The 26675-nt window shown below is 32.5% G+C and overlaps 3 protein-coding genes across 5 annotated transcripts; 1 reads left to right on the top strand and 2 right to left on the bottom strand.

Annotated features, from left to right (window-relative positions):
* The first annotated feature begins 971 nt into the window (after positions 1-971).
* On the top strand, positions 972-5107 carry LOC120085424 (tubby-like F-box protein 8). Of its 3 annotated transcripts, none has more exons than XM_039041395.1 (6): positions 972-1121; positions 1599-1676; positions 2311-2748; positions 2867-2954; positions 3352-3484; positions 4093-5107. In XM_039041395.1, exons 3-6 carry the CDS (start codon positions 2398-2400, stop codon positions 4805-4807), a joined length of 1287 nt encoding a protein of 428 aa, XP_038897323.1. In that variant the 5' UTR covers positions 972-1121; positions 1599-1676; positions 2311-2397; the 3' UTR covers positions 4808-5107. The 3 variants fall into 3 exon arrangements, with proteins under 3 accessions (XP_038897323.1, XP_038897328.1, XP_038897315.1); XM_039041400.1 differs by having other exon boundaries at positions 981-1129; XM_039041387.1 differs by lacking the exon at positions 972-1121 and adding an exon at positions 1136-1332.
* A 2724-nt stretch (positions 5108-7831) lies between these two features.
* Positions 7832-12512, bottom strand: LOC120071869 (proline-rich receptor-like protein kinase PERK10). Its single transcript, XM_039024281.1, has 2 exons — positions 11307-12512; positions 7832-8295 (listed from the first exon to the last, which is right to left on the bottom strand). The coding sequence occupies exons 1-2, from the start codon at positions 12168-12170 to the stop codon at positions 8209-8211; spliced, it is 951 nt and encodes a 316-aa protein (XP_038880209.1). The 5' UTR covers positions 12171-12512; the 3' UTR covers positions 7832-8208.
* Positions 12513-14041: 1529 nt separating this feature from the next.
* On the bottom strand, positions 14042-18298 carry LOC120089382 (pinin). The gene is made up of 10 exons (XM_039046834.1): positions 18092-18298; positions 17880-17987; positions 17602-17667; positions 17180-17353; positions 16966-17079; positions 15993-16064; positions 15827-15910; positions 15627-15727; positions 15170-15254; positions 14042-14761 (listed from the first exon to the last, which is right to left on the bottom strand). Exons 1-10 carry the CDS (start codon positions 18173-18175, stop codon positions 14372-14374), a joined length of 1278 nt encoding a protein of 425 aa, XP_038902762.1. The 5' UTR covers positions 18176-18298; the 3' UTR covers positions 14042-14371.
* Between the last annotated feature and the right edge of the window lie 8377 nt (positions 18299-26675).

Genomic DNA, 26675 nt, shown 5'->3' on the forward strand with positions numbered 1-26675 from the left:
ACATTCCATTCTCCTTAGTCATAGGTGCTCATTTGATTTTGATTTGAATGGGTCAATTCTCCCATGTATATGGTCAACACTTCAGGTGTCTCGATGACACAAACAAAGAAAAGACGATTTCAATCACGTCTCTTATCACAACAAGCCAATAGATGAGTAAGTTATTTTCACAATTCATATAAGAGTCGGACTGCCATTTCTTTGAGAGTACGATTCTAACCTCGCTCCTTGAAGTTTTTCCATTCTTTAGTTGATCCATTCTCCTCCAATCGAATGTTTACTTGTCGTTTAGGTCAATGAGTGAGATTTTTGCTCATTACATATTTGAGTTAGATGTTATTACAAATTCGAAGTAAAAATTAATCAATAGGCCTACATTGCACTTTTTATAATCATTTTCTTTTTCTTTCATTGATAGTTACTATTTCTAGTAACTTTTACTTAAGACATCAAAAAAAGATTCCGTGTGGAATTATACATACAAACAACTTCCTCGCTATAACATCGAATAGTGGAAATCAAAAGATGTGGAAAAAAAATGAATTGAAGCAAAACATCCCTTAATTGGAAACAAAAAATGGGTTTGACTTTATTACTTACAACCTAAAGACATGGAATTATTAAAAATACAATATCATTACTCAACTAAAAGGAAGAAATAAAAAACAAATATATTTTTTATTAGTATAATGAAAAGAAAAAAAAGGAAAAGGAATAATATCACATGGAGGAGGAGAGGAGAAAGCAAGTGATGGAAAGTACAATTGACCAAATTAAATTATACAATACAAACGGCCACACCCAATCAAAACCCACCAAAAACCCTTTTTTTTCTTCTTCCTCCTCATCAGACAATACACGGGAAAAGTCAAATGGCCATTTGGTCATGAATTGTTAGTGGGAATTATATTAATTGAAGTGAAATAGTTGAAATTCAATTTATTAAATGAAAAGAGACATAATTTTTATTGTGAATTTGCATAAGAAATTACTTGAAATTGAAAAATTTTGGGTGGAAAATGGAATCACTGTAGCTATTCTTCTTTGGTCCTTGATTGTGAGCTAAATTCAATGAGCCTTTGGGGTCCGCACGAGAGAGAGAGAGAAAAGGCCTGATAAAGGTAGCAATGTAATGTTTCTGATCCAGAGCTTTGATTTTCATCTTTCTTTCTGTTTTTCCATTTCTGGGATTTCATTGTTCATACCCATATCTTGGTTTCCTCTGTTACTTAGCCAAAAAGTTGAGTGGTTTTCGTTTTAGATTTTCCCCTTTTTCTTCTTTTGTTGTAGCAAAGGGAGTTTTTTGTTGCCAGTCCTTTATTAATCATTCAGGTTTGGTCTTCGTAACCCAGTTCTGTTTTTTTTCAAATCTAAGTACTCAACCCCATCTTTTACTTTTCAAACGTTTTCCCAGATTCTGAAAACCCCCCCTCTGATTTTCCGGGAAAATGTTGGGGTTTCAGCTTTTTTGATGATGGGGTTTTCTTCTCTTGTGATTTTACCCAGAAAAACTTTCCACCCACCTTCATTTCTCTCTTTCTCTCTTCAAAAAAGTTGTTGAAATTTCTCTGGCTCCTCATCCTTTCTTTTACTGGCAGATCTTTCGTGGTTTGTTCTCAGTTCAAGAGCTTGATCTGATTTTAGCTTCCTGATTGAGCTCGAAACATCTGTTACAGGTTTGTGTTTCAGCTTAATGATAGAGATTAATGGACTGAATCACTTGGTTTCTTCATGATTTTTAGGAGATGACTTGTCCTTAATGAACTAGTTTGTTCTTTTAGCTCATTTAGTCCATGAAGCCCTTCCTGATGTTGAATTTTGACCAAGTTTTTTTGTCTATGATGATGAAAATTAATGATTCTGTTGGTAACTTGCTTTAATTCCTGCACAATACTGTTTGATTTTTCTCATGTTGAAAGTGGAAATATTGATGGATTCATTTTCCATTTGGGTTGGAAAGGTTAAGTTTATATTTTGTTTTAGATCTATGTAGTTTTAAATGTTACTATTGTGCTAGATTTTCCTTTTGGAATTTGTGGAGTAGTCTTACTATCCCATGTTTATAGCCAGAAGTTTAAAGCTAAAGATTAGAATAAAGAGCCTGATTGAGTTACACTTGCTAATCTTGCCTCTTTAGACTTTATTGTGCATCCTAAAGCAGCTTTTTTTATTAATACTTCCAGCTTTTTTATGAATACTTATCTCTTTTCTTTTCACTTTTGGCCCTTTTCTTGAATTTTTTTTCAATCTTTTAGCCTTCGTTTACAAGATTCTGAGGCACTTTATGAGTTGCTTTGTATCCTTTGGCAGCCATAGGCACATGACAACTGGTATATAATCTACCAGGAAATTGTTGTAAAGAGGCGTCAAGATTTAGTATTATCAGTTTTGTGTAAAATGTCATTCCGAAGCATTGTTCGTGATGTGAGAGATAGTATTGGGAGCTTATCTAGACGGGGGTTCGAGGTCAAGTTGAGTGGTCATCATAGAGGAAAGTCCAATGCATCGTCACTGAATGATCTACATGACCAGCCTCCTGTTGTTCAGAATGGCTGCTGGGCCAGCCTTCCACCCGAGCTGTTGTATGATGTCATTCGAAGACTTGAAGAGAGTGAAAACACGTGGCCTTCACGAAAAAATGTCGTTGCCTGTGCTGCAGTATGCCGTTCTTGGAGAATTATGTGCATGGAGATAGTTAAAGGTCCAGAAATTTGTGGGAAGCTTACCTTCCCAGTGTCGCTAAAGCAGGTACAGCTTCCGGTTATATGACATTTCTCTTGATATACCTAGACGAGAAGTTTACAGGCTCAAATATTGGAAATTAGATACTCATTGTACGTTCTTTTTTTTGTTTTAAATTTTATAGCCCGGACCACGCGATGGATCTGTACAGTGCTTCATTAAGAGGGATAAATCCAACCTAACATACCATCTCTACTTGTGTCTTAGCCCTGGTAAGGAATATGCTTCTCTGCTTGATTTTGTGTGTGCCAATCTTTTCTTAATATGCTGATTGACATTGTAGATAGAGATACACTACCAGAATACTTAATTTTGGCATTATGACAGAAAAGTTTTTTCTGATCAAAATGAATTCTTGACAAGGTTTTTCACATTAACTTGTGCACTTCAAAGTTGTACTTGTTTTATGCATTCCTTCAATTGCAAGTTTATGCAAGGCGCTGCAAAACTGCTCGTTGATCAAGATTCAAGAAATTCTAAATGAACAAGATAGACCATGTTATGTGATTACTAATAGGCTTGTGAATTGGAAATTGCCTCTTGTTCTGCTGCCATTTAATTTGTTGAAAACCTTAAATCTGTTTATAATTCGGTACTTAAATGGTACAGCTCTGCTGGTTGAAAATGGGAAGTTTCTTCTCTCTGCAAAGCGTACACGAAGAACTACTAGCACAGAGTATATTATCTCGATGGATGCAGAAAACATTTCGAGATCAAGTAGCTCTTACATCGGAAAACTGAGGTGAGACTACACTTGAAGAACAGATGAAATATATTGTCTGATTCTGATTATTCTTATACATGCGTTAATTACAGCACTGAAAACTCACATTTTTGAGGGCACAAATTATGGTTTAGATCATATATAGTATACATTAAGTCTGAGAATGATTTCATATGTGATATAAAACTTAGGTCTACACTGTTGAATCGAGTAGTGTTTCCAGTAATGACATAGTACTGCAAGAGATTTTGTAAAATTCTAGCTGTCGAAAGAGAAACCGATGAAGGCAAAATGGAAATACAAGGAGGAGAATTTCCTATTTAACCCCTTAAACTGAATTTATGAAAGGTGTTGATCGAGCAACAACTTCTTTTGATAGTTAATTTTCTTTTCAGTTAAAAGACTTGAGGTGATAACTAGTTTTCATTTTATTCTGGTCTTCCATGATTGGTTTGATTCTATATTGGTGTGAAGTTTTGAACTCTTTGAGTTTTGTTCTTCATGGTGGCTTTCAATAAGCAATTTTTCCGCCAATCCTTGATGGGATTTTTTTTTTTTTTGGTATTCATCATTCATCCATATAGTCAAAATATCTTCCCTGATTCAATTTTTGTGTTTATTTCCAGGTCGAATTTTCTCGGAACAAAATTCATTGTCTATGACACTCAACCTCCATACACCGCTGCCCCGCTCCCTCCTCCTGGGAAAACTAGCCGTAGATTTTATTCAAAAAAGGTTTCGCCAAAAGTCCCAACTGGCAGTTACAACATAGCCCATATAAGTTATGAACTAAACGTCTTAGGCACACGGGGACCCCGGAGAATGCACTGTATAATGCATTCAATACCAGTGTCTTCTCTCGATGCTGGTGGCACTGTTCCAGGCCAACCCGAGCTCCTCCCTCCCAACTCTCTCGACGACTCGTTTCGTAGTGCATCCTTCTCCAAGGCCCTAGATCATTCCATGGAGTTCAGTAGTGCTAGATTTTCTGAAATTGGGAGGGCAGCATTGGATGGCGACGAGGAGGGAAAGATGAGACCTTTGGTTCTAAAAAACAAGCCCCCAAGATGGCACGAACAGCTGCAATGTTGGTGCCTCAACTTTCGTGGGCGAGTAACCGTTGCATCAGTGAAGAACTTTCAGTTGATTGCAGCTATACAACCAGCCGCTGGCGCTCCAACACCGTCTCAACCAGGCCCACCCGAGCACGACAAGATCATTCTTCAGTTCGGGAAGGTTGGTAAAGACATGTTCACGATGGACTATCGATATCCGCTGTCTGCTTTTCAGGCCTTTGCTATATGCTTGAGCAGCTTTGATACCAAATTGGCTTGTGAATAAAGAAAAGTATCCAAAGCTAATGCATATGATGAGCAGAAAAGAAAAAAAGTAACAACACCCCACTTTTATGCCTCTTTTTTCCCCCCCTTTTTTCCACCCCCTTAACTTTTGGATTTCACTCTATTAGTTGTATTCCTCTTCTTGTCATTTCATGGTTAGGTTAGTGAAATAGTTATTGTTGTGGCTATTGGTGTAAAAGTTAATTGTAACTGGGACATCTTCCCTCATAACAGCTCTTACATGTGCAACTTCAAAAACTTTGAAAAGGAATGAAGGCAAAAAGCCCTTTTTACCCCTCTCCCTCCCTCTCTCTCTCTATATATATAAAGCATAGACAATAAAGTAAAAAAGAGAGAGAGTATTGGTTTTTATGTTAAAAAGTTTGTGTAAAGTTGATATGATATGACTTCTTGAATCTTAAGAGATGCTTCTTGGATACAAGGTAAGTTTTTTATTATTTATTATAATTAATAGTTTTCTTTTTTCTTTTTTTTTTTTTTTTTTGAGATACTCATTTTAGGAGGATTTTCAAAAATTAAAAAAAAAAGTATTTACATAAAATAACAAAATTTAATCTTGAATTGGATTTGGAACTTGTGATTTGTGGAAAGGGTTGTTCAGAGAATATTCTTGAAAATACTTTTTTTTTTTTTTTTTACTTATTAGAACAAAAGTTTGGGATAATTTTTTTCTGGAAGAACTGATCTTAATTATAAAATTATGAACAGTAATTTCAAACACAAAATAGTCTCTACTTTTACAAATCATTAAAGAAAGGCTCACTAAACAAATGTTTTTACAAAGTTCTCGAAAACAAGTGAACAGTGCCTAAAATTTAGTAGCTTTCCTCTAGCGAAGGACAAAATTGTGCTAATCAATGCTTTTTTTTCTTTTAAATTATACAAAATATTGATTATGATTATCCTCCTGGACTTTCAATATTGCGTATAAATTTTAGGAAAAATTTCACTTGTGTATTGATAGTGTTAAATTTATATTAATCCTCAGCCCTCCAAATTGTTTCAAATTAAAAAACAACATCACTAGTTTCTCTATTAAAATGAGGGCTAACTTACTTCATAATACAACTGATTCATGGTTGACAACGCTTAGTTTAGGAATTGCAACAATTTTAAACTAAGTTTTAGAAGATAGAGTTTTGATTGAAATGGCAGGAGAACCACATATCGTGATTAAAGTAATTCACCAGAAAAGAAATCTACAATCTTCTTTTACTACGAAAAATTAAACACTAGAAAAGTCAAACACGTCTAGGATAGAAAAAATCTAGAAGAGTGGAGTCAATTGAAAGCGTTAGTTTGAAGGTTGAAGAAAAACAAAGAAATGGGAAAAAAAACTATGAAGAAACAATTGTCTCAATTTGTTTGGTAAAAAAAATACTTTTGGTCTCTAAACTATAATGAAAGTGACAATTTAGTCCAAAAATTTTAGTTGATAATAATTTAGTCTTTGTATTTTCAAATTTATAATAATTTAGTCTTTAAATATTAATAAGTAACAATTTAATCATTGTACTGCACAATTTGTAACGAATTAGCTTCTGTTGTGAAAAAGATTATTACGACTTAATGAAACTTCTACACATGTAAATCGATTAGTTGATCGGAAATCAATTTTTTTTTTTTTTTTTATAAATTATAAAGACTAAGTTGTTAACAAAAGTTGACATTTAATGAGTGGAAGGAACTCAATTATTACTAAGATTAAAAGTACATAAACTAAAATTGTTACTATCCTTTATGTAATGTCATTTTGAATGCGACTAAGATTTGCATTTGATATATTTTATAGTTCAAGGTCATCCATTTTCATCTTCATTTTAAATAGTTGTCTAAATCCAAAAATTAAAGTTAAAAATAAAAATTTTAAAATGATAAAGAGTGTAATTGAAATGATAAGTGTACCACTATTTTAAATATTATTACTATCACATCATATTTTTCATCTCCATTTCCACAAAAAAAAAAAAAAAAAAAAATTGTATGAATTGTTATTTTGAAACAAAATTAAAGCTTAAAATTAAAAGTTAAATATTGAAAGTTTAAGCATTATTGAAATTAGAATTTTTGTATGTTACATTCTTTTTCTTTAAAAAACTTTAATGACAAACATTTTTAAATTATTAGATTTGTGAACCTTAATATTGGTATTTAACAGGAAAAAAAAACATGATTTTTTTGTGCAACAAACAATGACAAATTTCTGGTTCACCGAATGGAAGGTAATTGAGACACCACCAAATGGTTGGTTCAATAGAAAACATTAAGATTACTTATAATTTCAGCCCTCAAATTTAAAACGGTAAGCAAGCATAACTCAACGACAATTATTATGTACTATCTCCCTTTAGGTTAGAGGTTCAAATTCTTATACCTCTATTTGTTGTGCTAAAAAAATGTAGTGACCAAAATTTAAATTTCAACACAGATTTAAAACGCAGTCAAACAAAACAATCAAGGCCATGTTTACTCAGGAAAACATAATAAATCAATGGTAATCTAAAAAGTGGATCCCATTTGATTACGTTAGGTGTTGTTTACTTGTATTTCGTACTCATACTGACATTTGGGGATCGTTTCCAAATCCGTAATAAAAAAACACAAACTAATTGATGAGAAAAGGATGTTCAATCCAATTGCATTTGAAAATTACATCAATATTGTTACCATTATCGTTACATTACAACATAAGAATTATGAATTTGTCACGTTTATCGTCATATTTACTATTATCGTTACCGTTTGATCTTAAATGGTAACAACAACAACAACGATAATAGTAAATATGGCAAATTCATAATTATAAGTAATTGTGATAAAAAGCAATCTAATTATGTTTGCGATTGTAGTCCATTACCATTGGTCTATCAATGGAATCTCATTACAATTAACAAATTTTCATTATAAATTGGTAAACATGACCTAAATGGTTCAACTCAAAATCAATTCAATCAACTCATGAACGAATGAGTTAGCTTCAAGATCAACACTTGGAATGTAAATGGATCAAAAATCAACTAAACATTGAAATTGATCAAACAAAGAGGACAAGTGAAGAAATACAAACTTCCCAAAATATAAAAGAATAAAGTTTTCTGATTCTCACCATTCCTTTTTGTTTTTAATAATAAGAATCAGAAAAAAGCATTGCTTTTGAATGACTCATTCCATGTGAAGTACTGAACAGAAGGATTGCTTGTTACTTTTAAACACACCTAATTGTTCTCTTTTTTTCCTTTTTTCTTTTTTTTGTGTACATTTTTTTTCTTTTTCTCCCCAATCATTCCAATCTCTGTTGAGTATAAAATGGCAGAGATAGAGAGTGAAGAAGAAGAAGAAGAAGAAACCAGTTAGAATAGAAAAAGAAGTGGGGGCAAAGAATCATAAACTGAACCCATCAAATCCACATTGCTTGGAACTCAGAGACTGATTCCTTGGACTTATCACTATTGAGCAATCCACCGACACCTGTCAATCATCGATATTTTTTCAATTTCGTCGTCGTTGTCATCAACAAAACAACAATATTTCGCTACGCACTAATTAGTAAGAGCTCACATCGAATTTCTTATATAGTTGACTTTCAATTAGGAATAGCATTGTCAAAACAACAACATCTAAGTATGGATCGTATTCGCTAGAGATAATACATGATATGCCTCAAGCATTTATCATATAAGAGTAATAGATGATGGCATAGTTTGGTTATCTTTAGAAATCTTTTTCTAAGAGTTATAAATCAATAACAAAAAATAGAAGCATGTTACAATAGTGTGTGAAATGATTAATATGTCAAGTCATGAATATATTTAACATGTTATTTATAGGTTTAAATTTCTTTTAAACATTTACTTTGGTTCTTTCTTGGTCTCTGAACCTTCAAAAGGTCAGTTCCAAGTATTCAACTTTCATACTGTAATTTTACTCTTCTTCAATGTTAGTTCATGTATTTTTTAAATTAATCTTCAATTTAGACCCTATTATTAATTTATTGTTAGTTTTCTCAAAAAAAATTTATTATCTATTAACATTTTCACTATAAATTTGAAAGCATATTCACACATATTGCATTTTCTTGTATGAAAATTATTATTCAACCTATTTAGATAGAAATATTAAATTCAAGATTTAACAAATTGCAAATACTAAAATTGGATACTTGAAATTTAGGCTAAAATTGAAAAACAAAGATCCCGTTTGGTAATCATTTGATTTTTTATTTTTGTTTTTGAAAAATAAGCTTATTTTATCCACATTTCTTACAATAATTTACATATTTCTTAAGTACAATGGTTGAATTCTTAGCCATATTCAAACAAAAACAACTTAGTTCTCAAAATTTAACTTGATTTTTTAAACCAATGATGAAAAGTAGATAACAAATGAAGAAATTTGGAGGTAAAAATAGTATCTATAGATTTAATTATCAAATACAAAAATAAAATAATTAATAAATGAGATCTAAAATGATATTTTAACCATTATTATATTACGTAGATGAATAGGGACAACACATGGTGGATGAAAGGATAAAGCAGTTTTGAATAAACTATAAATGTGAAAGTACTAAAAAAAAAGAAAGAAAAAAGCCTATAAATGTGAAAGGGTTGAAAACAAAAGTAGTTTTGTTCGGTCGGTATGGCCCACCAATTTGGCGCCTCCCTGAATGACCGCGTAAAAGTAAAGCAATTAAGCGACACCGTTTCCTTGAACAACGGTTTCTCGATGTTTTTTTCTCTCGACTTTTCAACCCTTTTTTTTTCTCTTTTTAATTTTAATTACTCTTCGGCTCCAATTTTCCTTTTCTACTTTTCAGTGTAATTTCATTTTTCTTAATTATGATCTTTTACATCCTTCCAGTTCCATTATAGTTTATTATTAATTTTTTAATATGATTATTTGGTGATTGTTATTTTTGCAATTTTTTATTTATAAAAACAAGAAAAGCATCCTCCAAACAATTATTTTCCTTTTTCCTTTTTGGAAAAATATACCATAATTATTTCTCTTCTTCTTGTGTTTGCATTTTTTTTGGGATTGAGAATTATTTTGGACTTCAGGGTTGGCCTATATATTGACTTTTGTACTTACTTTTGTTTTCTTATGTGTTTTTCCTGGTTGGTCTGTTATCCTAATTAAAGTTTGAAACTATTTGGATCATATATATTATAAAATAGAAGTAACAATTTAGTCGCACTCTAAACGTACTCACTCACTTTTAATTCTATAACAATTTAATCATTTTTCTAATATTATATATATATATATATATAATATTAGAAAGTTTGAACCAATAAATAATTTTTTTTAAAGAAAAACTAATAAATAAGTTGTTACAAACTATAATTTATGGTCTAAATTTTTACTTTAAAAATCATTTTTAATTATTTGAACAAGCACTTATAAAACTACCTTTTTCTATTTTTTTAAGTTAAAACTTTTATTGGAGAGTATGTAGTTTTGAAATCTTCATATCAACTTTTGTTGGGATTAATTTACAGATTTTCCATAGATTTCAATTAATTTTCATTTCTATTTTTATCTCTATATTTTCTAATATTCTAATTCAAATATAGACTTATGAATTATATAATTTCCTTTTCTTAATACTTTTAATTGAAATTTAACTGCATTTTCAACACTTGTATATAACCTTCGACAAATATTTTATTAAAAACACATCTAATGAACAAAAAGATGGGTCAATCTAAGTTTTATATATATATAAAAAGGTATTTCAACTAACACGAAGTTTATACTATCAATATAAGATCAGAGATTCAATTATCTTGAGATGAAATTTTTTTTAAAAAAAAATCTTAAATAAATCGTGAAAAATTAATAAAACTAGGTACTACACGAAATACTAATAATTTAAAGCAATAAATTGATTATTTCCCCTATAAATTCTTCATTTTAGAGTTTGGTAACCATTTTATTTTTTGTTTTTGTTTTTGAAAATTAAGTATAATTCTTCCTATTTTTTATAATTATTTGCATATTTACCAAGTACGATAGCTAAACCCTTAGTCAAATTCTAAAAATAAAAACAAATTTTTAAAAGTTATTTTTTTAGTTTTTAAATTTTAGTTTGATTTTTTAAAATATTGATAAAAAATAGATAATTAAGAAAGAAATGAAGAGGTGGAAGTAATATCTATAAATTTAATTTTCAAAAACAAAAAATTGAATGATTACCGAATAAAACCGAGACCTTTTGTTTTGTGGGTCTATTTCTTTTTTCGTGGCAATTGAGCTAGTTTCGTCTAATTCTTATACACACATTTATTCTTTTATTATTTTGTCCAAGAATATATTCATTCATTACAAAGAATCTAAAATCTATCAATCAATTATCTAAAAATGTGAAGTACGTGCTCCATAATATTCAAAAGCGAATAAAATTTAGGGGGAAAATAAAATTTCAAAGCAGGGTGAAAATGGTAATTAAGAAAGAAAAGAAAAAAGAAAGAACAGACCTGGACGCCGGGCGAATCAAAGTCCAAGACGCGGATCCTGGCGCCAACTTCCCCCAAAACCCTCAGTTCCACTCGATCGTTTAACGAAGCGTCTCTGATCAGATCGGCGGCGTCCGCCTGAAGCAAATTCACTCGATCCACCGCGATCGTCGCCTCCACTTCTCTCTGACTGTGTGCCTCTTGGTAAAATCCAGGAACTATCGCTTTCCCTAACGGAATCCCTCGGTACATCACTGTAAACCTCGAATTACCGTATTTGATTCCGACTTTGTTCGGATTCACCGCCGTGAACAGCAATCGAATGTTGAGTGATAACGATGCGGAGGTCGTCGCCGTTGTCGCGGAGGTCGTCGCCGTTGTCGCGGCGGTCTCGGCGTCGGAGGAAGACAATGAGAAGAGATTTGGAGCGGTTATCCCCATGTATTGAACGCCGACTCGTTGGAGATCGAACTGAGGCTTTTTAGGTTTGACAGCGAGGAGAATGACAAGGACGATGGCGAGAGCGAGGAGAGCAATGAAGGAGAAGAGGAGACAGAGGCAACAGCAGCAGCCTCGGAAGGAAGCTGATGAGGAAGATGACGACGATGCGGTGCCGTAACCAAAATGTTGCCGACGAGAGGTAGGCGGTGAAGGCGGAGACGACGGAGAGGGATAGCGAGTGTTGTGAGCGTCGGAATTTGACCTGGACGGTGGGAATGGAGGAGGAGAACGGTGAGTGTTGTGGACATTGAAGGGAGCTCTTGAAGGTGGAGGTGGGAGAGGACGGTGGTGGTTGTCGTTGTCGGCTCTTCTTGACGGTGGCGGTGGAAGAGGACGTTGCGTGTTGCGAGGGTTCACATGAGGCCGTGACGTCATTTCCTCCATTATCGATTCTCTCTGGTTTCTTCTTCTTTCAGTGAATCCTTTACTCTTTTTTTTTTTCCTTTTCTTTTTTTAAGTGAGAATTACAATAGACACTGTGTGTGGGCTTCGGCTACTTTGCTTAATACTTAACTAAAGCCACACTCGCACTGTGTCTAAAGTAAAAGTTTCTGACCCTCCTCTTCTCTATTTTCCCCCTTTTTCTTTTTCTTTTTTTCTCAATATCTTTTTATTCATTATTATATTTGAGAATATTTCACTTTCACCTAGTCAGGTTAAACTTCATGATTGCATGCTCAAGTTAAATTTTCAAATTTTGGTTTTTACAATTTTGTTTTTGTTTGAATTTTCAATATTCGTTTTGTATTGCTGGGAATCATGATATAGGTTTTCATACGGAGTTTAAATGTATGACGTTAACAAAAATGTCTATAAAAAAAGTCAAATTATTTATAGAAATAGCAAAAAAAAAAAAAAAATACAAATAAGCATGGATCGATTTCTATCGACATATTAAAGATAATAAACTTCTATGAGTCTCTATCTTCTCTATCAAAGAGATTAAATTTTACTATTTTGTATAAATAATTTTTCTTATTTTTCTATTTTTAAAAATCTAACAAAAATTTATGAAAATTGTATAAACAAACATTCAAAGAAAAAATATTTAGTTTAATAAATAAATATTTTCACGGTTATTATTTATACCACATCAAAAAACATATAATGAAAATGGACAGTTGAAAATATAGATATTAGATCCAAAATATTGATCATGGCACTTCAATTTTTTTTAAATGGTGTTATACACTTGGTTATTATTCTTAAAAATACTACAAATTACAATTACCTAATGAAAATACCAATTCACGGGTGAATAAAGATAGAAATGTTGGACATATGAAATTTAATACATGCCTAATCCTGAAATAAGAGCTTGATTTTTTAGAACGTTATGAAGCACTCCCATTTTTGTGGTTTAATTTGCCACCCAGCAATTTAATATACACAATTGTTAAAATAATTCTTTTTATTATTATTATTTTTTTTTAATTTTCATAATCTTTTTAAAATTTTATATTATTTTTTTCAAATCTCATTTATTGAAAAATAATAATAATTCACGAAGCCATCTCTGATTTACAACCATTTTTTAAAATATTAAAACCAAAACAACACAATATAATACATCAAACAATTTCCATAATTAGAAGTACTAAATACAAAATAAATGTAATCCTGAATAAGATTTAGCCAAATTAAAAGATAAGTTTGAGATAACTTTAAAAAGAACGCAATTTTTTATATATATATTTTTTAAAATTTTAACAAACACAATTCCTTTAGTAATCTAATTGGAAAGGACGATAATATTACATCTCCCCTAAAACTTTTGATTCAGTTTTCCCCAAAATCAAGAGTCTAAATGCTCAATTTGTCATATCAGCCAAACATCAATTGAATAACTTAATTGTAATTCAAATGATTTCCATTCTTATTTAAAAATCACTCTATTTGAAGAGAATCCTCTACCTTAATCCTGTTACGAAACATCGAAATTGGCGCCTTATCAACAAGCTCATTTTAGCTTAAGAACATACTCTTCCTAAAAACATAAAATCAAACAAGGCATCAAACATGTAATTTTTGTCATTTGGTAATATTGAATCTATAATAAATAGACCAATTTGTCAACTATTAATAGACCATTTACTCGCATATTAGTAATAGATAAATACAAATTGTCTTGTGAGATTAATTGAAGTGTGCATAAGCTGACCCACCAAACACTCAAAATAAAAAGATAAATATGAATAAAATACCCCTAAAACACCCTTTAAAAATTACCATGTAACAGAATGGAATAAAGAAAATTTCATTATGTCAATCAAAAGAAAAGGTCGATTAATATTCAATAGAAAAGAAATGGCAACATAAGTACGTTTCTGATGTCATGACTCGAAAGAAGTTGAGATATTTTTACAAGTCATGCCTCGAACAAACTTGGTGACTAAGCATCTACCAATTCTATGAAGGCTGTGAAAAAGTAGAATGAAAAAGAGTGTGTGGAACCCCATTGGTGCCATTTAAAAAACACAAACAATAATTTTAAAAAGCAAGAAGAATAAAACTAGTAAGACAAAGAAAGGACAGATACAAACACATAGGACTACTACGTGAAATCAAATAGGTACTTACAGCTTCTACTGCACAGTATTATCAGCTTTTGGACTTGCAACATCAGCTTCGGGTTTTGCTGTTTCCTCGCCCCTACGCCCATTATCTTCAACACCAAGTACGTCATCTATCATGTCATCCTCTCCAACGTTAATATCTTCCACGTCATCCTCGTCCTCGTTGTTGCTACCACCAGGGATATTCCTTTTCTTTGGACCATGCTCAAGTCTATGGGTGTCCAATTCTTTGTCCATGGTTTCCTGCAAATTCGATACATCGTTATTTCCTTTTCTTGCCCTCCTGGCATTTTGCCACCTCTCCAAGTCCTTCTCAACATTTGCAATATACTGTTCTCCTATCTGTTTCTGATACTCGGACAACTCTTCCCTTCTGGAGGTTTTCCACTCCATAAAAGCCTGAAATGCATTTTTGTTATAAAATGAGTGAATGGGCAAATACTTATGATATCAATATGTAAATAAACTATCCCGCTCAATGGCATCATCGAGATGCAACCCCCCACCCACAAAAGAAAAACCAACTTCACCTTTAGTGATGTTTTATTTTATATATCTGTGTGTGTGTCCCAATCCCCATTCTCTCAGTAACAAACGGGACTCAACTATATTCCGAGTCAAACAATTACATCAAACAACATCTCCCAATTTGATTAAAAGGGTACATTAAGTTCAAACTAAACGAACTTGGCCCTTGGAGCGGAATACTCGAATAGTATTAGGATCTCATAGGTTAAGGCAGTTGATTTGCAGAAGATCTCAAAGCAAAATTGCCTTTTCAAGGAAAATATCAAACTAGGCACTAACCTCGTCTCTTCGCTGCTCGGCCAAGGTTGCATCCTCGTCCAATGGTTTATTTGGCAAATAATAAATTGAAGGTTCAGTCTTTGTCCTGGAAAACACAAACTTCGTGAAAAAGTACCCTCAAAACTCAAAATGGAATTCTATTACTAAAAATAAAAATAAAAAAAAAAAAAAATATTAAAAAAAGCCTTCAAATGCAATTTAAGTTCCAGCATAAAAGGAAACATCTACTAGTAAGGTTAGTATTCTTTAATCTTTTTTAATCAAAACCCATGAATTTAGTTCAGCACTATTCATGAACAGAAACTTATCTTTGTCTCAATAAAATGTGAATATGGACACTTTTGGACCAAAATTAAAAATAACCTGCATAAATAGGAAAGCGAGATCAATGATATAGCTTGGTAATCTCAGAAGTGACATCAGTGAATGCTTTCATGAAAATTAAACACGACCAGACCTTATAAAATTGCAAAGTTTCTTATGATGCTCGCTCCATCGAAGAAAAAGTAATTCCAACTTCTTTTCTTCTGCCTTGGCAGCCACGCGAGCTCTGAGCATCTAAAGAAGTGGAAGATAGAAGTGGTTAAAAAAAACAATAATTATAGATTCAAACCTCATAGATATTTATCTAATTTAGCCTTTCATTAAATTACAGACCAGATCTCTCTTTCGTTTCTCTGCAATTTGTTCACGCTCTTGTTGCCTCAATCTTTCGCTTTCCTCTCGTGCCCTTTGCTCAGCCTTTCAAAAGTTATCAAAAGGGGAAATCAGCTTCAAACATGCTAGGAAGTTAAATTTTTAAAAAGGACATACAATAACTCACTCTTTGTAAGGAATCCGATCTTCTCATAAAAGCTTCCGTTCCTGAGAGTTGCTTGTCTTCCTTCCTGAATTTCTGAAGATATATAAAAATACCCCCCACCCCCCCCCCCCCCCAAAAAAAAAAAAAAAAAAAGCAAATTATGACGGACACAGTTATTGAAACTAGGCTAATGACGGACAATTATGATATAGCAGCTCTTCGGGAAAGATGGTTTTGAGCAACATCTTCATGAATAGAGAACCCACACAAACAGGATAAAACTTAAAGACCTACAATAATCAATGTATTGTAGTTTATTCATGATTTCTGGCCAGGTAACACAATACTTTAAATGTACATGCATCTACCTTTTTTTTTCCTTTCTTTTGGGGAATGGAAACAAGACATTTCATTGATGTAATGAAAAGAGATTAACGCCCAAAGTACAACAGAACATGTACATGCATCTACTTAAGGACCTAATCAACATAAAATCTAGATTTACAGCTTAAATTTTATTTATTTATTTATAATTATTATTATTAGTCGATAAGAAACAAATTTCATTAATGTATGAAATTACAAAAGATGGGCAAGAAACCCTATCCAATGGAGTTACAAAAGACTTCTCCAATTGGGCAAAAGAGATGTATGATCATATGAATTGAAAAAGGATGTAGCTTAAAATTTATTTTCTCTAGCCTATCCTCAACATTTCAAGTTCTTCGTGCATTGCATTCACTTGCTCATCCAGAAATATCTATTTATCTTGTCCGTAGATTGATGGATTGCATGCATCTACTTCCCTTTTGGAATATTTTCACCAATATGAGTAAATGCTCGATGGCGGGGACAAATTTGTTAATTAAAAGATTGGAAACATAAAAGATACATTTTCTACCCTTTTCTCTCGAGTGCAAAGATTAGAGAATTGAAGCTGGAAAAATGGTGCAACACATGACAAATTTAACCCAATCAATCATTTTACACATACCTCTAACGTTCCCAAAAGCTGACCCAGCATTCTCTTGTTCCTGCTAACTAAGCTAGGATCCTCATTCTTAGGCAATATCCTTGGAACATTTTCTGCTGCTGGAACTTCAAAATCCTGATATAAATTATAAAACAGAGCTTTGAGACTTCCTGCTGTGGGGCATCAAACCAAAGCATTGTCTAGATGATTAAAAGACAGTATATATGGAAATTACCATCCTGGCTCCTCTTCTATTCCCATCCAATCTAAATGAACCACTCTGCCGTAAATGATTTTGTTTCACATCGTTCTGGAAGGCTGTATCACTTCCAGAAGTTTCTTCCCGAGATGTATCCTTCATTGCATCCTTTCCTTCAGCTTCTTCATTTATCTCCCCATCCTCCTCCATCTGTGCTCCAATATTTATTAAAAGGTAGAGATAAAAAGGGTAAATGTTAAACTATGCAAATGAACGACATGGCAATCATGGTTTGAAGAAAATTATGAGGCCAACCAAGCTCATCTTTCATGTTCATTAGGTTATCTAGCATAATTCCTAGCTCTAGCAACAAAACCCAAAGAAAATAAAACATTAAAAAATGTTAAGAACACCCCAGCTAGAAACCCAAAGAAAACAAACCAATTTCTGAGCCTCACCTTAACAACAGCAGATGATAGCCGCCGCTTAGCAGGAGGCTGGTCTTCAGCATCGTTCCTTTCCCCCTGAAGCGAAACACTCGAATTATCGGTATATCCTCAATTATTTACAGTGCAATAAAAAAACGAAAGAACTCGTCATGGTCTCCACCCAAATTGCCAAAGGGATGCAATTAAAACTAAAACCAAGCTTCATGAGGTACGAAATAACAAGAAACATAACGAGTAGAGAGATAATACGCGCGCAAAATAGATACAAAAAGATGAGATTATATTACAGGTCGAACAAATCCCCGACGTGGTCCATTAGCGGCGAAGTTTCTTGGGCCAGGTCCGGCAAATCCCACCCTCCGGAGTCCGCGAGGATCACGAAGCCGTTCTGTAATCTGAAACACCAGCAATGCATCACTGAGTATCGGAAAAAGGAAAGAACGAAACCGAAGAAGAAAATTTGAAGAAAGAGAAAAAATGAAGAAGAAAAAGGAAGGACCTCCCGTTGTTGACGTTGAAGCTCATCGATCTCTTTGCGAAGATCGTCCTCCGTTTTCTCGACGGCAGCGGCGTTAGTTCCCATTGGAAGGATCTTGTATGGAACTGTGAACAGAGAGGAGGAAGAAGAAAGTAGAGACTTTCAAGTTCCAGTGTTTCGCTTCGCCAAAAACCCTTTCAAGGAGCTGTTTTCTCTTTTTCTTTTTTTCCCTCGGACTCTCAAAAAGTGCGTTTTTCACTCTTTTGTTCGTTTGAATTCATTGCGGCCCATTTTGCCTAAAGCCCAATATGACCCAAAAGGCCTCAAACCGTTTTCGTTTGCTCAATATATTTGAATCGCACTTTTATGAAAAGTAGAGGGTAGAAAATCAAAACTCTCAACTTAAGGTTGATAGCATTCAACTATGTTCGTGTTGGTTAAAATTATCGATGAAATATGTAAACTTTTTATCAATTAGTTAAGAAGAAATGTTGCACTCATCTCCATGCATTCCATGAAGAGAGAAAAATACAATACATACATAGGTATGTACTATATATATAACAACAAATTTAACACACCAACTTGTGATTAGACATTACAACAATGAAAATTTGACATATATTAACTTGTGATTAGACACTTGAGTGAACTATAACAATGCATGTATTCGAGTATTTTTTTTCTTTAATTAATTTATGTTGTTATAAGCAAATTAAGATCTAAGGGATATAATCGATATTAAACATACACATAGTAACAAAACTAATAAAATAACAAGCTACAAAGGAAAAGCAACAAATAAGGTCATAACCAAAATCAGTTTTAAGAAAATGTATCAGTTTGAGTTGTGCAATCGAGGGCGAGACCAATTAAATGTCCAATGGGGCAAGCCATTTGCTTGCCAAGCCAGTAAATACACCAACGACTTACGTAGAGACAATATATGTAATCTCTCATTTCAATGCAACATAACAACCTCTATTAAGAAAGCTTATTGAGTAATATTATTTTTCTAGTGTATTTGTTAAGTGTTGTTTTTGTGAAAATTGTTTTATGAAGTAAAATAAGCTCAAACATTCAACCATATATTCAACAGTAGTTCACATTTCTTTTTCTTTACAGTTTGTTATTGTAACTATTTGTATCAGACAAATGTATAAATAAGCATCATTTACAATTTGTAGAAAAACATACAAAGGCTTACAAGAAAGCTAGTAATTTGTAAAGAAAAAATGTGACTTAGCTCTTGAATAAAAACTCTTATCCTTCCCGTGGATGTAGGCATCGTTTGCCGAACCACGTATATCATCGTGTAGATCTCTTCCTTCTCTTTTCTTTTACAAGATTGCATGTTCTTCATCTTCTTCATTCACACGGAAATCGCTCGAAACAATCAGAAAGAAAGAAAGGGTTAGCAAAGTATTCTGCAAAACGATAAAGAGAATGAGAGAGAAAGAAATTAATTGTTCTGAAAATCTCATCAGAAACAGAATAGCCATTCACTTCTATCAGACAAAAGATCGTGGACAAAGGAGGATCAAGTTTTCTACCAAACCAATTTAATTTTGGGGCAAAATAACTTGGTGGATCACGATTTGGATCAGCAAACAGGGCCAACATTTTATCATTTGGGCTTTCCCAATTCATAATTTCAAGTGTGCAGACCCAACATTTTATCATCTGTGTAATTATTTATGTTATTCTCGATATCTTATATATAGAGTTCACTATTTTTTTTTTATCATAATATATAAATATCAAAACCTTTTATGACAATTTCATCTCTCTCTGTTCAAAACTTTAGATGGTACCAAGGTTAGAGTTTAATGACTTCAAAGTTTTTTTCCACCAATATTGGTGTCATCTTCAACAACATTCGATTTGATTTGTTCTTCTCAAAATTCAAAGCCAATTAATCCTTGAAGCAAAGTAAATACTATGAGATTAGATGAAGAAAATTATCAACTACGGAAAGTTAATTCTTGTTGCATTTTGTGGCATGACTTACAAAGTTTCATTGATGAAGATATTTAAATACTGGCAAAGACGATAAACATTGAAAATGAATCTTCTTCTATTCCTTCTCCAAATCTTGAGTATGCTTTCTAGGTTCTCTGGGATAATTTAATCACTTCCAGTTCTTTGGATCTATGGAAAACGAAGTGTTATTAGAAGTTCTTGATTGCAAAATTGCCAACGAAATATAAAAGAGTCTTAAAACTCGTTTTTCCTCGAAGAATGTTGCTCGTGTGATGCAGTTGCAATCAAAGCTAGAAAACGTGAAGAAGAGTAATCATACTCTCAGAGATTATTTTCAAACCATCAAGATTCTTGTTGATTCATTAACATTGCACATTTTATCTAGCTTGGAATGAAATATGATTCCACTGTTTCTGTAATGTCTGAAAGAGAGAAACACTCCATGTCTACAAAAAAAAAGTCTATTCTATGTTACTCATCCAAGAGAGTTGGATTGAAAGTCACGCCTCCATTAATTTAGATGGAACTTTACCATCTGTGAACTATGTTGTTTAGGTCATCCATCTTATATTACTGATAAACACATTTTTTATTCTTGTAAAATTTCTTACCCTCGTAATAAAAAATGTCTTTTTCATACATGTGTTGTTGGAAAGATTCATACTGTACATCTTGTTGACTCCATTACACAATATTCTTCTTCTTCATAATCAGTTGTTGTCGATTTATGTGGACCAACTTTTGTCACTTCTAAAAATGGCTTCCAATACTATATTATTTTGTTGATATATACAATAACTTCTTAATTGTTTTATCTTACATCTTCAAAATGATGGAGGGGCAGAGTTTCGTCCTTTTATTCCTTTTCTTAAAACCAATGGAATAACGCACCGTACTACTTGTCCCTATACTTCTCAACAGAATGGTATCGTAGAACGTAAGTATAGACATATTGTAGATACTAGTCTTACGTACCTTACATTCTCATGCATCTTTGAATCTAGAATTTTGGGATGATGCATTTTCTCTAGCAATTTATCTCATTAACAGACTTCCTACTATAGTTCATCCATTTATTTCACTTTTGAAGAAGTTATTCAACATCAAACCAATTTATTCATTTCTTAAAATGTTTGGATGTCTATGTTAACCACCTCTACAACCCTATAATCATCATAAAATTGAACCAAAATCTATCCCTTATATTTTTGTTGGATATAGCAATGTTCATAAAGTGTATAAATATTTATCTTCTTTTGGACTTTCTATACATATCAAGACATGTCCGATTCTCTGAATTTTTCTTTCTAGCTTTATCCCATCCTTTTTTTTTATCTAATTCATCTAGTTCTCTTCAACTATTTCCTCTACTCTTTTAATTAACCCTAAACTTTCCTCATTTTTTGCTGCAAATAGTACTTTACGTCACTCTTCTCTACTACCTACTACCACTATGTGTCCTTTATAACCTACTCAATCTAGTTCAATGACAAATCCTTTATCTTATCCTCAATCTCAACCTTTTATTTCACCCACTTCTAATGGTTCTTGTCATCTACTTTGTTGTGATCTATCTTCTTCTTTACCCATGACTTCTTTGTCTTCAAATAACTGCTCTTCTTCTAACCAATTTTCATCTCTACCGACTTATTCTTCTTTGGCTCCATCTAATGATGATTCCCCATTACCTGCGTCTATTTCTAATGAGATTGACAACCAACATTCTATGATTACTCCGTTTAATGCTAGAATTTTTTAAACCAAAAGTGGTGCTGACAGAATATATTAAAATTGAACCACCACAATGAAAGATGCTTTGAAATGTCCTCATTGGGTCAAAACGATGAATACTGAACATGATACTTTGGTGGATAATAAAACATGGACCTTGGTTCCACCTCCAAATAATAATATCATTGGTTGCAAATGGTTATTTAAGATCAAACACAACTTAGATGGCACCATTGCTAGTTATAAAGCAAGATTAGTAGCTAAAGATTTTCATTAGGAAGTTAATCTCGATTATACAAGAACTTTTAACCATGTGGTCAAACATAAAACTATTAAAGTATTGCTAACTTTGTCTCTTGTCGTTTAGATGGCAATTAAAGTGGATATAAACAATGTTTTCCTCTGCGGTTTGTGTTGGATTATTTCACATTTTTCTTTAGTGAAAGGCCCATTAAATGGGCAAAATAGGTTTTATTTTAAGACTTATAAAACAATCTGGTTTTGTGTATTACAAAAATCGAGAGACAAAAAGCAGTGAAGAAGAATTAGAGAAAAACTTTCTTCTGTACAATAACGTATTTCAGCCATTTGGGGATCGATTTGTGGTCCGATCAAACTAAAATTTTGACAGTGTATTTTTGGCATGAGCGTTTTCAAACTGGACAGTGGAGATTTCATTTGGAGCTACCTACAGTTAGATACTGTGGATAATTAGTTGTCACTTCAAGTGAGACATTTTTAATTTTATTCATCACTATTTGTTGTCATTTGTTGTCGAGATTGTTAATCTTGAGATATTTATTCGTGTGTGTCTCTAGTTGTGACTAGGAAAAACTTGTTGTAACCCATTATTGATCATAGTGGATATTTTGACTTTGGTCCGTAGTTTTTCGCTCCACACATTGAGGGGGTTTTTCCACATTAAAATTCCTTGTGTCCTTACTTGATTATTATTGTTGTTGCTAGTTGATTAGTATTCTATTAGATTCACACAAGAGTGAGATAATTGATCTGAAAGACATAGCGTTTTATCCCAACAACTTGCTCATTGAAGAAGTTTTTAATGACAACTTCCTGTTTTGATTCTTCCAAGAATAATCAGATGGTGTGCAAACTCTATAAGGCTTTTTATGGACTCAAACAAGCGTCAAGGGCTTGGTTTGAGCAATTAACCTCTTATCTTCATTCTTTTGATTGCTATATCTTGGTTTATGTTGATGATGTAGTATAATCGAAAATTCATCAATTGGTATAAATAATATTGTTAAACATTTACATAATCAGTTTGCTTTGACAGATCTTTAAAAGCTTTTCTTGGAGTATAAGTATCTTATACACATACTAGAGAAATTTCTTATCTCAAAAGAGCTATATCTCAGATCTTCTCTATGAGACTAAGTTGCATGAAGCAGAACAAATTTCAACTTCTATGCTTCGTGGGTCTATTTTATTAGTTCATCAAGGTGAAAAGTTTCATGATTATCTTTATAGAAGTACTGTAGGGGCACATGGATTACATGTTCTATTAACAAAGTTTGTTAGTTCATGCATGCCTCTACATTAGCTCATTGGCAAGATGTAAAGCATATTTCTGTGCTATTTAGAAGCTACTCTTGATCATATAACATTTTTAAGAAGCCTGTTATTACAAGGATTTGATCTGATTCAGACTAGGCATCAAACCCATATGAGAGAAAATCAACTTCTGGATACTATGATTACTTTAAAGGAAATACTATTACATTTTCTTCAAATAAACAACATATTATTTCAAGATCAAACACAAAAGCAAAGGGATTGTTACAAGGGATTGTCCTTTGATTTGTATGGGTGAGAGTGGCCAGTTCGCCGGCTCATTAAGCCTACCATTTTAGGGACAAGATCGAGTGGGGAGCTGAGAACATAAGAATACAAGATGGATTTCACTCCTTCCCAACTTTAAGGTAAGTAGATGAATGTTTCTTTAAGTGGTGTCTCTGGGACTTAAACAAAGGACTCTATCCTCTCACTAGCCCGAGTAGGGTTTTCATTTAATGGTTGAACCATAAACAAGTTATTCATTAGAGAAGCACTGGTATTTAATGATACAGAAGTGACCTAGGGGTAAAACGATAATTTTAACCCAGCTAGTGTCACGAACACTCGTGAAGGACTTGCTGTTGTTGGTCTATATCCATGGACAGAAAAATATATCTACAGTGAGAATGGTATAGTTGCGGGTCTTTAATGGAGTGTACCCACAGTTAACGATTACTGACTAATGTGGTTAATGAGTTTAGCCAATTAATCTTATATAGCTGGAGCTTCTGATCTGTAGTTTCATGAGATCTAATTCCTAGCTCGTAAAGGGAATTGAGATAACCATGTTTTGAATAGAGTTTTAAATGTTCAAATTCACTTAGAAAAATAATATAATGTATAATGATACATTATAATATAAACTTTATATATTATTTACACTTTATAATAAAGTTAATTTTGAAAATGATTCAAAATTAATTTGTGGTAGAATTAAATATTTGAAGCAGTGCAAATATTAATTTAATATGAATTAGATTCATCTTAAAATTATAGGTTGAAATTAATGTGTATTTGATGCACATTAAAACTATAGGTTACAAGAGAAATACAACTGGATATGATTCATTTGTATGTTAAATCAAATATTTGATATTTAATTTGATAATTATTTAATTAGAGAATTAAATAATTATTTAATTTGATTTAATTAATTGAATTAAAACTATAGGTTGTATGAGATATGTTTAATTTAAATATGATTTAAATGAAATCATTGATTAAATAAGATTTAATTAATTATTAATTTATTTAATACAAAATTAAAAGTTAACTCCTATGTTGGGAGTTAACAGAAACATGGAATGATTCCCATGTTTCACTCTGTCTCTCTCTTTGTGATTATAATCGTGCAATTTTTTGAAGAACGCAAGGTGATTGATTTTTTATAGACACAGAACGATTTTGTGAACATACTTTCTCTCCAAAAGAAATTCTCCTTCCTTCTTCCTAGTTGTTATTTGGTTCCCACAAACCTATAATCCTCAATTCTTAGAGAATAAGGAGGAAACCTTTTTTAGTGATATTGTTCTCAATCCCAATTGAAAAATTGGTGTTTTTAATTTAGTTCTACAAAAGTAAGCAACGTTTCCCTTTTCTCTGTAGATTTAATTCTATAGCATGCTTAACCTAGTTTAATAATACAGTAGGCTGTTTATTTTTTGTCTCTGTAATGTTTTCTGAATTTCCCAATGTATTGGTATGTCAAAATACTTAAATTGATAGCGAGTAATGGTCCTTGATTCTTCCACTGTGTTAGGGTTTTCAACCATTAGTCGAAATCCAAAATTGGTCATCGGAGTTGGTCGCACGAAGGTGGTTGTTGGAATTGGGTTACCGGAATTGTCATCGAAGGTGGTTGCCAAAGCTTGGAATTGGTCGTCGGAGTTGTTATCAGATGTGGTTGTCGGAGCTCAAAGTTGGTTCCTAGAGTGTGGCAGCGATAATTGTCGACAACAGTCGATGGGTGGGGTCATTAAAAATATTGAAAGAAGAAAAAGATTAGGCGAGTTGGGATGAGTTGGTAAAATATACCAACTCAACTCCACCAACATTTAAAGTTGGTTGGCCAAACATTAAGTTGGTATATTATACCAACTTAACTCAACTCATGTTGGCAAGCCAACTACCTCCATACATATATATACCTACTTTTACCATAAGTATAAACTTTTTGGGCCACGTTTACCAAATCGTAATGAAAAGTGGCAATTATAACGAGTATGAATCGCAAATGTAATTGGGCTGTTTTGTTATCACATTTACTTATATAAATCTATCACATTTACTATTACTGTTACCGCTAGACCCTAGTGGTAACAATAACGATAACGATAATAATAATAGTAACAATAAATATGAAATATTCACAATTCTAATACTATAACAACAACAATATTCATAATGGTAAAGTAATGGAAACGATAATATCTAATAGGTCCTACGTAAATTTCAAATGCAATCAAATTGAGCATGTTTCATTCCTTAATTAGATTGCGTTATTTGATTACATAATTCAAAGTAGACCCCACATTTCATAATAATTGCATAATACAGATAAACAATAACAAGCGTAATTAAATGGGACTCACTTTTTAGATTACCATTGATATATTACATTTACAAGTGGGTAAACGTGATCTTAATGTAATCCTTAGATGAGTTTTCTAATTAGTTCCTAAATTGTGTTTATTTAGTTTCTATATGTATAAATATTTAAGGTAACTATTAAGTTTTCAAATTAACATTATTTCATTGGAAAGTTATTCTCTTAAAGTTTACTACTTATACAGGTGATAATCTTGAGTCAAAAGACAATCTTAAGTCGAAAGACGATATTAGTAAGAGTAATTCTATAAATACAAAAAACATAAGTATTTACAATCTATAGCAAAAAAATTGTCAAGGGAAGTGGAGTTTTCTTTCTTTCTTTTTTCTTTTTCTTTTTTTTTTTTTCAAAATTCTTAAAATATCCTTGCAATTTGAAATCTGTGTGTCCTCACCTATGGCTTCTTCCTCATTATTCTTCAACTTCTTCCTCGACGTTCTTCATCGAAGACATTCTTCCTCGACCATGATACAATTTCTTCCTTGATTTTTTTCTTTGATTTTCTGCGCGTATAGGTTTATGGTTCTTCCGCGATTCTCTTCTTTGATTTTCTGCATGCGTCCGACTATGGCCTCTTCCTCGTCCATGGTGTCGTGGTTCCTCGACCACGCTATTCATCTCGTGAAGTTCGTTTCACAAGATGAACTTCACGAGACAAAAGATAAAAATGATATAAAGTTGAGTTCATTGAGTTCGTTTCTTGTG

This window comes from Benincasa hispida, chromosome 1 (genome assembly GCF_009727055.1).
Source record: "Benincasa hispida cultivar B227 chromosome 1, ASM972705v1, whole genome shotgun sequence".
In the NCBI taxonomy this organism is placed as follows: domain Eukaryota; kingdom Viridiplantae; phylum Streptophyta; class Magnoliopsida; order Cucurbitales; family Cucurbitaceae; genus Benincasa; species Benincasa hispida.

Excerpts from the sequence above, each read along its gene's own strand:
- LOC120089382 (XM_039046834.1), bottom strand. The coding sequence starts at position 18,175 with ATGGGAACTAACGCCGCTGCCGTCGAGAAAACGGAGGACGATCTTCGC. Across the intron at positions 17,354-17,601 it reads TATCATCTGCTGTTGTTAAG|ATGGAGGAGGATGGGGAGAT; the intron begins GTGAGGCTCAGA and ends ATTGGAGCACAG. Across the intron at positions 15,728-15,826 it reads AGAAACGAAAGAGAGATCTG|ATGCTCAGAGCTCGCGTGGC; the intron begins GTCTGTAATTTA and ends CCACTTCTTTAG.
- LOC120071869 (XM_039024281.1), bottom strand. The coding sequence starts at position 12,170 with ATGGAGGAAATGACGTCACGGCCTCATGTGAACCCTCGCAACACGCAA. Across the intron at positions 8,296-11,306 it reads TTGATTCGCCCGGCGTCCAG|GTGTCGGTGGATTGCTCAAT; the intron begins GTCTGTTCTTTC and ends GATGATTGACAG.
- LOC120085424 (XM_039041395.1), top strand. The coding sequence starts at position 2,398 with ATGTCATTCCGAAGCATTGTTCGTGATGTGAGAGATAGTATTGGGAGC. Across the intron at positions 2,955-3,351 it reads CTACTTGTGTCTTAGCCCTG|CTCTGCTGGTTGAAAATGGG; the intron begins GTAAGGAATATG and ends TAAATGGTACAG. Across the intron at positions 3,485-4,092 it reads TCTTACATCGGAAAACTGAG|GTCGAATTTTCTCGGAACAA; the intron begins GTGAGACTACAC and ends GTTTATTTCCAG.